The following is a 15,229-nucleotide window of genomic DNA, read 5'->3' on the forward strand; positions in this document are numbered from 1 at the left end:
AGCTATTAGGAATGTCAAGAGACAATACCGTTTCAAAATAGAGTCCCAGACCAGCCGTCAGTTGTGGCAGGGCTTACATGCTATAACGGGCTACAAAACAAAGTCAGGCAGCATAGTCAACAACAGCGCATTCCTTCCCGATGAGCTTAACATATTCTATGGAAGTTTTGAACAGAAGGGGAGTCATCATCCATCGTGACAGCCTCCAATGCAACTGAACCCATGATCATCGTTGAGGATGTAATATCAGTCTTCCAGAGAGTGAAACCAAGGAAAGCATCTGGTCCAGATGGTGTACCTGGCCCTGTTAACTATGTCTACAAATACACCTGCTAGCTGATAGATATCAGCTAGGAGGTGTATTTGTAGACATATTTAACCACTCCCTGCTTCAATCTGAGGTTCCCACCTGTTTTAAGAAGACCACTATCATCCCGGTACCTAAGAAAAACAAGGTAATGTGCCTTAATGACTACTGATTGGTGGCTCTGACATCCACCACCATGAACTGCTTTGAGAGGCTGGTCATGCATTATCTCCAACCTCCTGGAAAACCTCGACCTACTGCAATTCACCTACTGCTGTAACAGGTCTACAGTGGATGTCATCTCCTGGCCCTACACTCAGCTCTGGAGCATCTGGACAGTAAAGACACCTACATTAGACTTTTGTCTATTGACTACAGCTCCGCCTTCAATACTATAATTCCATGCAAATTCATCACCAAACTCTGAGACCGGGGACTCAACACCTCCCTCTGTAACTGGATACTTGACTTTCGGACCAACAGACCGCAATCAGTGAGGAGAGGCAGCAACACCTCCTGTACAATTATTCTCAACACTGGTGCCCCACAAGGCTGCATCCTCAGTCCTCTACCCTACTCCCTATATACTCATGACTGCGTGGCCTGATTCTGCTCTAACTCCACCTACAAGTTTGCAGATGATACCACCATAGTAGGCCATATCTCAAATAATGATGAGTTGGAGTACAGGAAGGAGATAGAGAGCTTAGTGACATGGTGTCATGACAACAACCTTTCCCTCAATGTCAGCAAAACAAAAGAGCTGGTCATTGACTTCAGGAATGGGGACGATGTATATGCACCTGAATGCATTAATGATGCTGAGGTCGAGCGGGTTTAGAGCTTCAATTTCCTTGGAGTGAACATCACCAATAGCCTGTCCTGGTCCAACCACGCGGATGCCACAGCCAAGAAAGCTCACCAGCGCCTCTACTTCCTGAGGAGGCTAAAGAAATTTGGCATGTCCCCTTTGATACTCACCAACTTTTATCGATGCACCATAGAAAGCATCCTATCTGGATGCATCATGGCTTGGTATGGCAACTGCTCTGCTCGGGACAGCAAGAAACCGCAGAGAGTTGTGGACACAGCCCAGCACTTCACGGAAACCAGCCTCCTCTCCATGGACTAAACCTCTCGCTGCCTTGTGAAGCAGCCAGCATAATTAAAGACCCCATCCACCTGGGTCATTCTATCTTCTCCCTTCTTCCATCAGGCAGAAGATACAGGAGCCTGAGGGCACATACCAGCAGGCTCAAGGACAGCTTCTATCCCACTGTGATAAGACTATTGAACGGTTCCCTTATACGATGAGATGGACTCTTGACCTCACAATCTACCTTGTTATGACTTTGCACCTTATTGTCTACCTGCAATGTGCTTCCCAGTAGCTGTGACACTCTACTCTCTATTCTATTATTGTTTTTATCCTGTACTACCTCAATGCATTGTGTAATGAATTGATCGGTATGCAAGACAAGTTTTTCACTGTACCTCGGTACAAGTGACAATAATATACCAATACCCCTGGTAACCTATTCCAGGCACATACCACTCTCTGCATAAAAAACTTGCTCCTCACATCGCCTTTTAACTTCTCTGCTCTAATCTTAAAAGCATGTCCTCTGGTGTTTAAAATTTCTACCCTGGGGTAAAGATGCTGACTGTCTACCCTATCTATGTCTCTCATAATTCTAAAACCCTCTATCAGGTCTCCCCTCAGCCTCCAACGCTCTAAGGAGAGCAAACCAAGTTTGTCCAAACTGTCTTTACAGCTCATACCCTCTAATCCAGGCAGCATCCTGGTGAACAACTTCTGCACCTTTTCCACAATCTCCACATCCTTCCTATAATGGAGCAACCAGAACCACGTATAATACTCCATGTGTGGTCTGACTAAAGTTTTACATAGCTGCAGCACGACTTCCTTCTTCTTCTACCAACACCCCTCCCAATGAAGACAAGCATTTCATACACCTTCTTTACCACCTCATCCACTTGTGTAGCCACTTTCAGTGAACTAAGGACCTGGACCCCAAGATCCCTCTGTACCTCAATGCTATTAAGGGGCCTATCGTTAACTGTATACTTTCTCCTTTCATTTGACCTCCCAAAGGGCAACACCTCACACTTACCCGGCTTAAAATCCATCTGCCACTTCTCTGCCCATATCTGTAACTGATCTATATCCCGCTGTATTCTTCAATAGTCCTTTACACTGTCCACAACTCCACCAATCTTGGTGTCATCTGCAAACTTGCTAATCCACCCATCTATATTTTCATCTAAATCATTGCTATACAGGAAGTCCCTGGGTTACGAATGAGTTCCGTTTTTGAGACTGTTTGTAACCCGATTTTGTATGTAACTCGGAACAGCGTCTGTGCATGCGCACTTGGGCTGGGGATCGCGGCCACGCATGCGCACTTGGGCCGGGGATCGTGGCCGCATATGGCCCCAGCCACACATACACACTTGGCCCGGGGTTGGGCCAAAGAAGGTGTAGCGCCGCCGTGGTAGGATCGGGGGCCAGGCCCGCTTACGAACCAACCACAAAGGTCGGTTCATAAGTACGGGCATTCGTAAGTCAGGCGGTTGTAAATCAGGGACTTCCTGTTTATCACAAACAGCAGAGGTCCCAGCACTGATCCTTGCAGAACACCACTGGTCACAGACCTCCAGCCAGAATAACAGCCTTCCACCCCTACTCTCTGTTTTCTATGGGCAAGCCAGTTCCGATCCAAACTTGCAAGTCACCCTGGATTCCATGAATCTTGATCTTCTGAATCAACCTACCATGAGGGACCTTATCAAATGCTTTACTAATGTCCATGTAGGTAACGTCCACTGCCTGACTCTCATCAAGCAGCTTTGTCACCTCCTCAAAAAACTCTATCAAGTTTGTAAGGCATGAGCTGCTCCACACAAAGCCATGCTGACTGTCTCTAAGCAGGCCATGCCTTTCTAAATGTTCATAAATCCTATCCCTCAGTATCCTCTTCAATAGCTTCTCTACCACTGACATAGGCTCACTGGCATATAATTACCTGGATTATCCCTATTTCCCTTCTTGAACAAAGGCACAACATTTGCTGTTCTCCAGTCCTCCAGAATCTCACCTGTTGCTAGATCCTTGTCAAAGCCCCAGCAATCTCCTCACTTGCTTCTTTCAATATTCTGGGTTAAATGCCATCAGGCCCAGGGGACTTATCCACATTAATGCTTTTCAGACGACCCAGCACTACCTGAACAAAGAGCAACTAACTGCTCTCCATGAACACAGAGATGCTACTCATGAGTAGATTGTTCTCCTGCAAGAGCAGAGAAAAGGCATTCTGGAACACATTTCTTTCGAGCAGGAACAGAGACATGCTTCCCACCATTTAAACTCCTCTTCGTCACAGGCAGAGTCCTGCTCAGAATAGTGGTGACAGTAGGAAACGGGCTCCTGAGATCAGGTGTCAGCCAGCTCAGTTCAAGTTGGAGGCCAAAACAATGGTGAAGCAGTCCAAATGGTAGCATGTCACTGAGAGAGCACTCGGTTAACAGATTCTAGTTGCTGATATCCCCTTTACAATGGCACTAAGTACTGTATGTTCTTGTAGAGTCATAACACTGGCACATACCAGACTGTATGGAAAATTGCTCAGGTATATCACATTCACAAAAACAGGACAAATCCAATCAGTCTACTCTCAATATGGTGGAAGGTATCATCAACAGTACTATCAATAGATAGCAGTTAATCTCCAATAATCTTCTCATCAATGCTTACTTTGATTTTACCAGCACCACCTCAGTTACAACATGAATTCCAGATGTGAGTTGAGAGTGACACAGAGACAGCATTTGTCCAAGTGTGGCATCAAGAAGCTTTGGTAAAATTAAAGTTAATGGGCCTCAAAGGGTAAGGGATTTCTAAGTTTGAACTCATAACCTGCACAAATAATGTGGTTCTGGTTGTTCCACATCAATCATCCCCAGGACAGTACTTTAGATCCAGTTATCTTTGGCTGCTTCATCAATGACCTTCCTTCCATCATAAGGTTAGAAGTGGGGATGTTCATTGGTGATAGCACAATGTCACAATGTTCAACTACATTGGATCTCCATGTAAGCAAAGCAGTCCATGCCTGCATGCAACAAAACCCTGAATAATAATGAGGCATGGGCTGATGGGTGGCGAGTGACATTCGTACCACAAAAATGCCAGGCAATAAGTATCTCCAATATGACAGAGTAGTACACTTGATGTCCAATCGTATTACCATCATCAAAATCCTACGTATCACCACAGATGAGAAATGGGACCAACATACAAATACAGAAGCTACAAAAACAAATGAAAGTAATGTCAACTCTCACCACAGCCTCTTAAGTATCTGTGTCATCTGTGCCCCATAGCCAACCATCCCAGACTGCTCCCTCAGTTAGCCTCAGGCAGCAGTCCATAGCTTGCCAACCCATGCAATAACTTCTTGAGGGTCAGGGAACTTGTGCAGAATCAAAATGAAAGTGTGCAGCCTTCCAGCAGCCAGACTACATCCATGCAGGGAACTCTGTGACATAGAACAAAAGCTTTAAACACACACAAGGCAATGAAACTGGAAAGACATTGGGGTGTGTGATGTTATTACTTTTGACCTTCATTAAGTGATTCTAAACACACCAACAGTATTGAAATTTGTTCTCATTTAGGGAAAATAACATCCTGCATTGTGCAGGGAGAACAGACACTAGCGTGGCATTTGTTGGTATTGCTGCAGACCCTAACATGCCTCAGTTAGAAAGGCTAATGATGGAGCAATGCCAATGGTGTCATTAGTGAGGGAACGAGTACATCAGCAGCAGAGGAAAGCATTCCATTAGTTTGAGCATGTTCAGTGAACTTTAAGTTGTTTGAATAACTTGCAGGAAGTTCTCAGCAGTCCAGTTAAATCTCCCAGTGTTTATATTATGTGCTTTTGGACAGAAGTGCTACAAAGTAGCATGATGTGCTCCTGGTTTTTTTGAGAGACTTCAGCAAAGGTTACAGATTGCATACAATATTTCTAGTTCATGCCAATAATGGAGGAATAGTGTGGTGAGCAATGTGTGACCTCATCAACTGTGTAACTGACACCTAGAAACATAAGTGCCTGGGCTAACTTCATGATCGACATAACTTTGGCTGCAAGCAATTCCTCGCAATACACCACAGGTAAAGTTGTTCTTAATACTTGCATTTCAAAAATGCTTAAGTGGATATTTATTTTTTAATAATTTAATAATAATTTAAAAATATTATTTTATTATTATGTTATTAAAATAAAATTTTAATAACAATAATATTAAGTGGATATTAAACACAGTTTCTCAGCTGAAATACTAGATGCAAAAGACAGCTTTTTCATTGAAGTCTGGTGAGCATTCTATGTTAGGAGAGACAGGTGTCAGCATTTTCATGTTAATATTACATGGTAAAATCTGAAAATTTTGAAGAGGAAAAATTCTACATGCTGCAATATATGAAATTCTGTCAAGTAAGAAGTGAATATTGTGATGTTTGGTAACGGCCTCGTGCATAAACAGAAAACAGTGAGATTGGCATTTTATCTGGCATGTACATACAAAATGACAGGCAATAAATATTGGTCTTGCTAGTAATGACCACATTACATTAATGAATTTGAAACTCAAGGGGAAAATGCCAAATTAAGATCATTAGCAGAATATAAGTAGCTTGGGAAAATAAATGTTCTTTTGTTTCTCTTAAGATTTTTCATGAAAACCTGGGACAGAACCTCCAAATTGTCACTCTGAATGCCCTACCACATAATTTCACTTGATCAGAAATTCCCTTTGATCCACTCATTGCCCCCCCCCCCACCTTTGCTGCTACCTAGACTAACGTTTCCCTCTCTCTCTCTCTCTCTCTCCCCCTCTCTCTCTCTCTCAGGTGTAATGGAGGGTCCATCTAAATTGTTGGACTGTTTCTCTTTCCACAGAGCAAAAAACAAACTCAGAAGGTCAAGCAACATCTGTAGGGGGAAAGCAATTGCCAATGTTTCAGGGCAAGACCCTTCATCAGGACATTCAATCCGAAACATCAACAATTTCTTTCCCTCAACAGAAGCTGTTCAACCCTCTTGAGTTCCTCCAGCAGATAGCTTTTGCTCCAAATTCCACCAGCTGCAATTTCTTGTGTCTTTCTTTCCACAGATACTACCTGACCTGCAGAATTTTCCCAGCATTTTCCATTTTTATTTCATGTTGGCTCAGTTTTCCTTATCCCACTTATACAGACTGGCCTGCCAGGTAGATCCCACCAACTTACCATTAACAACTCATTACACCTACCAAGAGGCCTAATGTGCTGGTAACTGCCCCCCATTAAACCATTGGAATTCTCCCTATCACCCTAACATTCCCTTTGTTCTATACATCCCTCCCTTACCTTGTCTTACTGAAAACTAACTTGTATTTCTCTCTTTCCCAGTTCTGATGAAGGGTCTTAGACCGGAAATATTGATTGTTTCTCTCTCCACAGATGCTGCCTGACTTGCTGAGTGTTTCCAGCATTTTCTGATTTAGAACATAGCACAGTACAGGCCCTTCAGCCCACAATGTTGTGCCGACATTTTATCCTGCTCTAAGATCTATCTAACCCTTCCCTCCCACATAGACCATATTTTTCTATCATTCATGTGTCTATCTAAGAGTCTGTTAAATGTTCCTAATGTATCTGCCCCCACAACTGCTGCCGGCAGGACATTCCACGCACCCACCATTCTCTATGTAAAAAAACTTCCCCCTTATACCTTCCTCCAATCACCTTAAAATTATGTCCCCTCCTGTTAGCCATTGTCACACTGGGAAAAAATCTCTGACTCTTCACTTGATCTATGCCTCTTATCATCTTGTACACCTCCATCAAGTCATCACTCATCCACCTTCGCTCCAAAGAGAAAAGCCCAAGCTTGCTCAATCTATCTTCATAAGACATGCTCTCCAAGCCAGGCAACAACCTGGTAAATCTCCTCTGCACCCTCTCTAAAGCTTCCACATCCTTTCTATAATGAGGCGACCAGAACTGAACACAATACTCCAAGTGCGGTTTAACCAGAGTTCTAGAGAGCTGCAACATCACCTCACGACTCTTAAACTCAATACCCCGACTAATGAAGGCCAACACTCCATACACCTTCTTAACAACCCTATCGACCTGTGTGGCAACCTTGAGGGATCTATGGACGTGGACCCCAAGATCCCTCTGTTCCTCCACACTGCTAAGAGTCCTGCCATTAACCTTGTATTCTGCCTTTGAATTCGATCTCCTGAAGTGTATCACTTAACACTTAACTGGGCTGAACTCCATCTGCCATTTCTCAGCCCAGCTCTGCATTCTATCAATATCCTGTTGTAATCTACAGCAACCTTCTACACTATCCACAACACCACCAACCTTTGTATCATCAGCAAACTTACTAACCCACCCTTCCACATCCTCATCCAAGTCATTTATAAAAATCACAAAGAGCAGGGGTCCCAGAACAGATCCCTGCGGAACACCACTGGTCACCGGCCTCCAGGCAGAATACGCTCCAACTACCACCATCCTCTGTCTTCTATGGGCAGCCAATTCTGAATCCACACAGCCAAGTTTCCCTGGATCCCATGCTTCCTGACTTTCCGATTAAGCCTTCCATGAGGAACCTTATCAAACACCTTACTAAAATCCATGTACACTACATGCACTGCTCTACCTTCATCAATGTGCTTTGTCACATACTCAAAGAATTCACTCAGGCTCGTGAGGCATCACCTGCCCCTCACAAAGCCATGCTGACTGTCCCTAATCTGCCTACACTTCTCTAAATGCTCATACATCCTGTCTCCAAGAATCTTCTCCAGTAATTTGCCCAGCACTGAAATAAGACTCACTGGTCTGTAATTCCCAGGGTTGTCCCTAATTTCTTTCTTAAACAAAGGAACAACATTTGCCACCCTCCAATCATCTGGCACTACTCCTGTGGCCAGTGAGGATGCAAAGATCGTCGCCAAAGGCGCAGCAATCTCTTCCCTTGCTTCCCGTAATAACCTTGGATACATCCCATCCGGCCCCAGTGATTTATCTATCCTAATGTTTTTCGATTGTTCCAGCACATCCTCTTTCCTCACATCAACATGCCCTAGCATATCAGTCTGTCATACGCCATCCTCACAAACGTCAAGGTCTCTCTTTCTGGTGAATACCGAAGCAAAGTATTCATTAAGGACCTCCCCTACCTCTTCCGACTCCAGGCACGTGTTTCCTTTTTTATCCCTGATCAGTCCTACCTTCACTCTAGTCATCCTCTTATTCTTCACATATGTGTAGAACACCTTGGGGTTTTATTTGACCCTACTTGCCAAGGACTTCTCATGCCCCCTTCTAGCTCTCCTAATTCCATTCTTAAGCTCGCTCCTGGCTACCTTGTAACTCTCCAGAGCCCTGTCTGATCCATGCTTTCTAAACCTTAGGTAAGCTTCTTTCTTCCTCTTGACATGATATCCTTTCACTCTACCATCTTTACCCTGCCTCAATGGGACAAACTTATCGATAGCCCCATGCAAGTATTCCTTAAACAACCTCCACATTTCCACTGTGCACTTCCCAAATAACATCTGTTCCCAATTTATGCTCCCAAGTTCCTGCCTAATAGCATCATAATTCCCCCTCCCCCAGTTAAAGACTTTCTCATATCATCTGCTCCTATCCTTCTCTGAGGCTATGGTAAAGGTCAAGGAGTTATGGTCACTATCTCCAAAATGCTCTCCCACCGAGAGACCTGATCAGGCTCATTGCCTAGTACCAGGTCCAGTATGGCCTCTCCTCTAGTCAGCCTATCCATATATTGTGTCAGGAATCCTTCCTGTACACACCGAACAAACTCTGCCCCATCTATTCCCTTTACAGGAGGTGCCAATCAATATTAGGGAAGTTGAAATCACCCATGACAACAACCCTGTTATTTTTGGACCTCTCCAAAATCTGCCTCCTGATCTGCTCCTCAGCATCTCTGCTGCTACTGGGGGTGGGGGGGGGGGGTGGTGGTGGTGAAAATACTCCCAATAGAGTGATCGCTCCCTTTCTGTTTCTGACTTCCACCCGCACTGACTCAGTGGACGATTCCTCTAGGACATCCTCCCTTTCTGCAGCTGTGACACGGTCCCTGATCAGCAAAGCCACTCCCCCACCTCTTTTACCTCTACCCCTGTCCCTTTTAATTTCAGATTTCCATCATCTGCAGCTTTTTTTATTTTCACAGTAACTCTGGCTGCGTGGGCAGAGGCTGAATATTCTGCAGCTACTATCATCTCTTGGCATTCCTCCCCAAAGCCTTTCCACCACCTACAAATTTGGACTGGGATGGTAAGGCTTTCCACTCACTGGATGAATATAGCTCCACCAACACTCAACAAATTATTGGAACAAACCAACCCACCTTTTTGGCACCTCATCCATCATCTTATGCATTTACTCCATCTGCATTTAGTGCAGTCAATACTATCTACAAGATGCACTGCAAGAACTTTTCAAGCCTTCTTTAGCAGTATCTCCCAAGCCAACTACCTCTACCATCTGGATGTTGCAAGTGAAGGGAACTTTACCACCACCAATTTCTGGTCCAAGTCACACACCACCTCCTCCTTCACTGCCAGAGCCCAAATCCCAGAATTTCCTGTCGAACAGCATGATGACACGATCTTCCACACACAGCATTAAGTTGGTGCCTTGTCACCTCCATGTCATGGCAAAATCAGGGATGGATAATAAATGTCAGAAACAAATAAAACTACAGATCTCAGCAAAACTAGAAAATCTGGAAGAATTCAGCTGATCAAACAGCATCGTATAAAGAGAAACCAGTCGATGTTTCAAGTCAGGGACTCTTACTTGGAATGGGGGAGAGTGGAGGGTTTATAGTTTTCAAAGTACAGTGGGAGGAGGAATAAGACAAAGGACTATATGGAGATAGGTTAAGATTTTTAATAAATGCTGATCTTGCCAGATTAATTTAGTGGATTGAAAATTAACAGTATTTGTTAATATACATTAACAGTATATGATAAGGGAAACAATATCCTTGCCATTTATGGGAGAAGGGGTAAGAGCAGATTGCAGAAAATGGAACAGTCATGGTTGAGAGCCCTGTCAACTGTGGTAAACAGCATATGCAGAAAGAAAGACATCTCAGGAGCACTGATGCAGAACTTATCACCACCAAGACAGATACAATGGAGCAGGATAAACCAGGGAGAATGGAATGCAGTCTTGACAAGAAGCAGGGTGAAAGGATGTATAATCAAGATAGCTGTAAGGGTCTGTGTACTTCAAATGGATGTTTATCTTTCTCCAGATGAGAACAGAGAAGTCAATAAAGCAAAGGGAAGATCCAGAGATGAACCATGCAAAGGTGACAGCAGGATTGAAATTGACTGCGATGGCACATTCTGTGTGAGCACCAATGCAGTCATCACTGTACCAGAGGAAGTGGTGAGGGAAGGCCCTGCATAGAACTGACACTGAGGTGTAGTTTGGATCCATGTATGTTCCTTTTGGTTTGGAGGAAATGAAGAATTAAAGGAAAAGTTTTTCAATGTTACAATACGTTCATCCAGGAGGAGGAGGAGGGTAGTGTTGAGGGGGCCTGCTTGGGCCTCTGTTCAAGAAAGAAGTGAAGGCCCCACCAGCCATGTTGATGTGGGACAAGGATGTACAAGGATTAGAGATCCATGGTGAAAATGAGCCAGCTCAGACCAGGAAACTGGAAAATGTCAAAGTGGCAGAGAGCATCAGAGGTGCCATGAACATTTTTTTATTCATTTTTTGGGATCTGGCAGGCCAGTATTTATTGCCCTTGAGAAGCAGCCTCCTTGGACCACTGCAATCCTCTAGTGAAGGTACTCTCACAGTGTTATTGGGCAAGAAGTTCCAGAATTTAGACCCAGCAACAATGAAGGACCAGCAATATATTTCCAAGACAAGATCGTGTGCGACTTGGAAGAGAACCTGCAACCGGTGATGTCTTCATGCGCCTGTTGCCTTCATCCTTTCTGGTGGTAGAAATCAGAGGTAGGGGAAGTGTAGCCTCGAAGAGTAATTAAAGTGCATTATGTAGTCAGTACGCACTGCAGTCATTTTGGTGGAGGGAATGAATATTTAAAGTGGTTGTTGAACTACCAGTCAAATGGGCTAGATGGTATGAAGCATCTTGAGAGTTGCTGGAGCTCCACTCATCCAGAAAAGTCAACAGTGGTTCCAGCATACTGCTGACCTCTGCCTTATAGATGATAGAAAGGGTATCAGGAGATGAGTCACTCGTCACAGGATATCCAGTGTTTGAGCTACTCGTGTAACCACAGTATTTATGTGGATGGTCCAGTTGAGTTTCTGGTCAGGGTGGTCAGGGTGATCAGGATGGTCCAGTTGAGTTTCTTGGTCAGGACGCTGATGGTGGTGTTCATGGTGATGGTTATATCAGGGCTATGTGGTGAAGATTGTTGATGAAGATTGTCATTGCAGCCACTTTTGCATGAATGTTGTTTGCCACTTATCAAGCTTTGATACATGCAAGTATGTATAGACTGCTTTGCTTGCTGAGGAATTGAAAAAGAAGTGAGCATTGTGCAATCATCAGTGAAAATTCTCACTTCTGACCTTAAGGTTATCCTTTGATGCCCGTTGACATCAGTTTTATCATACAAGTGGGAAGAGGCTATTAGAATGAACAAAATCATGCTAGGAAGATATAGGTTCTCTGGGATAAGAATAGACTGAAGTGATAGGTTCCCCAGGACTGATCTCCTTGTGGATTTTCAGGAGGAGGGAAAAGTAGTTTGTGTCTGGTTGGTGGGGATGAGGCTGGAGGCAGAGGAAGGAAGACCTTGAGAGGAAATGAGATCAGTAACTGTCTGAACTGAACTTCACTGGCTGCTATGGTGGGATTTTAACTCACATCTTTGGATGAATGGTCCAGAACTCTGATTGCTAGTCCTGCAATTTAACCAATGTGCTATAGTTTAGCCTGCTTAACCTTAGTGAATATCTCATTGAATATCCGGCATTCCTTTCCCTAAAAGTTATTGAGCTTCAGATTTGACTTAACAAACAGAAAGTCAATAGATTTGTGCACAAGGAGGATCAATGGAGTTAAGAAATAGCTTATCCATCAACAATGGATGAACAAACAGGCTTAAGGGGCTGAACAGCCTCTTCATGTTCCAAGGAAATGACTAACATCAAAACTTCTTCAGAGGCGTACTACCTACATTTATTATCAGATCGGAAATACAAATGTTGCTTGTGGAAAACAAGTTAGAATAGGACAAAACAACAGACTGATGACGTTGTCCCTGAAGCAAAGGTTTTCTTACACAAGGTAATAATTCTGAAACTGCGACACTGATGCAGAATTATTCAGGAAGAACAAATTTCAACATGGAATTCATTTGGAGGCAAGATAGTGGTGTGTTCCCTGCCTTGGAATGATGGCTGACTTGAGGGAATGGGTTAACAGTCAAGTGGTGTTTGGCAAGCTGCCAGAAATTTGTTCCCACACCACCCGTACAATTTAAACTAAGAAATCCACCAGTGGACATTCTAGTCTCCTGGTTTTCTGCTCTGTGTGATCCTTTTTTACAGGTGTGTTCTGACCAAGCAACAAGAATACAATCCATAGACAAAAATGCTTATTTTTGTCACCAGTGCTACAGAGGGAAGTCACGTTAAAAGAGCTAAGAAAAGGAAATAAAATGGAACCTTAAACAGAAGGCATGTACCAACATATGGAAATTTAAAATCTGAAGGCATTTTGGAAGCTAGATTCCTTTTCCTTGCATGAAGTTCAAAAACTGTGCCAGTCACATGGTTACAAAACAACACTGTACAAGCAGAATAATGTTGGCTGTAGAAGCAGTCACAGTTCAATACCAAGCTTCAATCCATTTCCAATGCCTTTCAGATAAATGGCTGTGATGATGCCGGGTATGTTCCTCAATGTGCTGGAGCTCAAGATGTAAGCAATGACCTGACCTGGGCAGCCACAGTTACAACTTGGGCTGTTCCTCATGCTTCACCAGTGGGATAGGCGGCTATATGTTCCTTGACCTGTCTTCAAGTAGTTGAGGGTCGTCCAGATTTTCCTTGGAAGGTTAAAGGCTGGAATGCTTGGGTTAGTTACCAGATTATGATTGGTAATATTTGCAAACAGCCAAGAGATGTGATGTCAAGGGGTGGGGCTATCATTTGTTTGTAGGGCTTGGTTTGTAGATGCAGTAAAACAATATCACCCAATCTTTGATAAGTCGACCTGGCATGTGTCTGTCCAAATTGTCTCTGATGCTGTTATTTTTTCTTAATTCTTTTTACCAAATCATGGCAAAGTTCACCCTAAAGCTGCAGAATAGATGTAGAATCATGACATTTCAGCCCATGACCTGCTTGGCATTTGATTTAGCTGCACTTATTGAAACTAAAAGTTAATAAATTTTATTGGCAAATTTTTTGAATAATTAAAATAAATCAAATTTTGTGGGCACTAATTAAAACTTGAGAAAAACCAAAACTGAAGCAAGAGTAAAAAGTAAAACATTTAAATCCTAGAAACAGAATTAGCTTTATCTATAAACACCAACACTGTATCACAAAAAATTAACAAATGAGCTGCTACACTAAAACACAGCAAGAATAACATTTGATAGATCACCCGACAATGACCAAGTCACCAAATTCAGACATGCTCCCTTCCAAATTAAACTTTCTGAGTTGTCCTTACAAATATCTGGGGCTGGCCTCTAAATTGGGAGAGCTGTCTGACAGACGAGTCAAGCAATATGACATAACTATAACTTAAAGTCAAGTGTCCCTAAACTCCCCTTCACAATTCCTTGGTAAGTCTGGTCCCACTGTCAGTTCAGATGTACAAGATGCAGAGGCACATTCATATACAGTCAGAAGGTAACCCTATAAGGGAAGAGCATATACCATGAATGGTGGGGCCCTAGGGAGCATTGAGGAACAAACGGATCTTGATGTACAAGTCTGGAGATCCCAGAAGGTGGCAGCATGGGTAGGTAGGGTATAATGAAGGCATATGGGATGCTAACCTTCATTACAGAGAATACAAGAGCAGCGAATTATGGTACCATTTTATAAATCATTGGTTAGGCCAGAACTAGACACTGTGTACAGTTCTGATCACCACAGATTCCTCTAGAGAGGGTGCAGAGGAGATTCACCAGGATGTTGCCTGGGATGGACTATCTCAGTTATGAGGAGAGACTAGAGAGTCTGGGCTTGTTTTCCTTAGATCAGAAGAGGTTGGGGCGGGGGGGGGGGGGGAGGGGGGCAGTGGGGAACCTGATAGAGGTGTAAAAATTAGAGAGGCAAAGATGGTTGTTTGTGACAACCTTAGGATGGTAAATAGCAAGTTTATATAAATCCAACTTTGTTCCCATTTTCTAAAGTCAGCTACAGTAATAATCCATTACTTACAAGCAATGCTCCACAGTTGATAAGAAATTCCTCATTGATAATCTGTGGTCTAAATACCTGAAAAATAGATAATTGATAATTCACAATCTTTGTAAATAATGCCAGTGCCAAATATTAAACTTCTCTGAACGTTTCTATACTACTAAGATGCACAGAACACATACTTGCCCAGGTAACAGTGACAACATCCAAGTAATGTATCTCCATTGTATCTGAGAGATCTGATAAAGTGCTGCATAAAACTTGCATCCATATGAACAATAAAGATCAGGACAAACATTCTAAATGGATTCTTTCAGTTTGCAGTCAGAAGTTGGTATTATACAGACACAAACAAAGCCTCTCCTTAAACTACTCATTCTAGATGAGTTAGGTGGAATCAGTAAATATACTGAGGGTAAATT

At 43.2% G+C, this 15,229-nt stretch overlaps 1 protein-coding gene across 2 annotated transcripts in view; it reads right to left on the minus strand.

Annotated features, from left to right (window-relative positions):
* ulk4 (unc-51 like kinase 4) overlaps window positions 1–15,229 on the minus strand; it is a 527,384-nt gene that overhangs the window by 240,724 nt on the left and 271,431 nt on the right. For both annotated transcript variants that reach the window (XM_052015441.1, XM_052015440.1), the window contains exon 25: window positions 14,826–14,882. In XM_052015441.1, the coding sequence (XP_051871401.1) occupies window positions 14,826–14,882 (57 nt within the window). The remainder of the gene's footprint in view (window positions 1–14,825; window positions 14,883–15,229) is intronic.

This window comes from Pristis pectinata, chromosome 5, assembly GCF_009764475.1.
Source record: "Pristis pectinata isolate sPriPec2 chromosome 5, sPriPec2.1.pri, whole genome shotgun sequence".
Classification (NCBI taxonomy): domain Eukaryota; kingdom Metazoa; phylum Chordata; class Chondrichthyes; order Rhinopristiformes; family Pristidae; genus Pristis; species Pristis pectinata.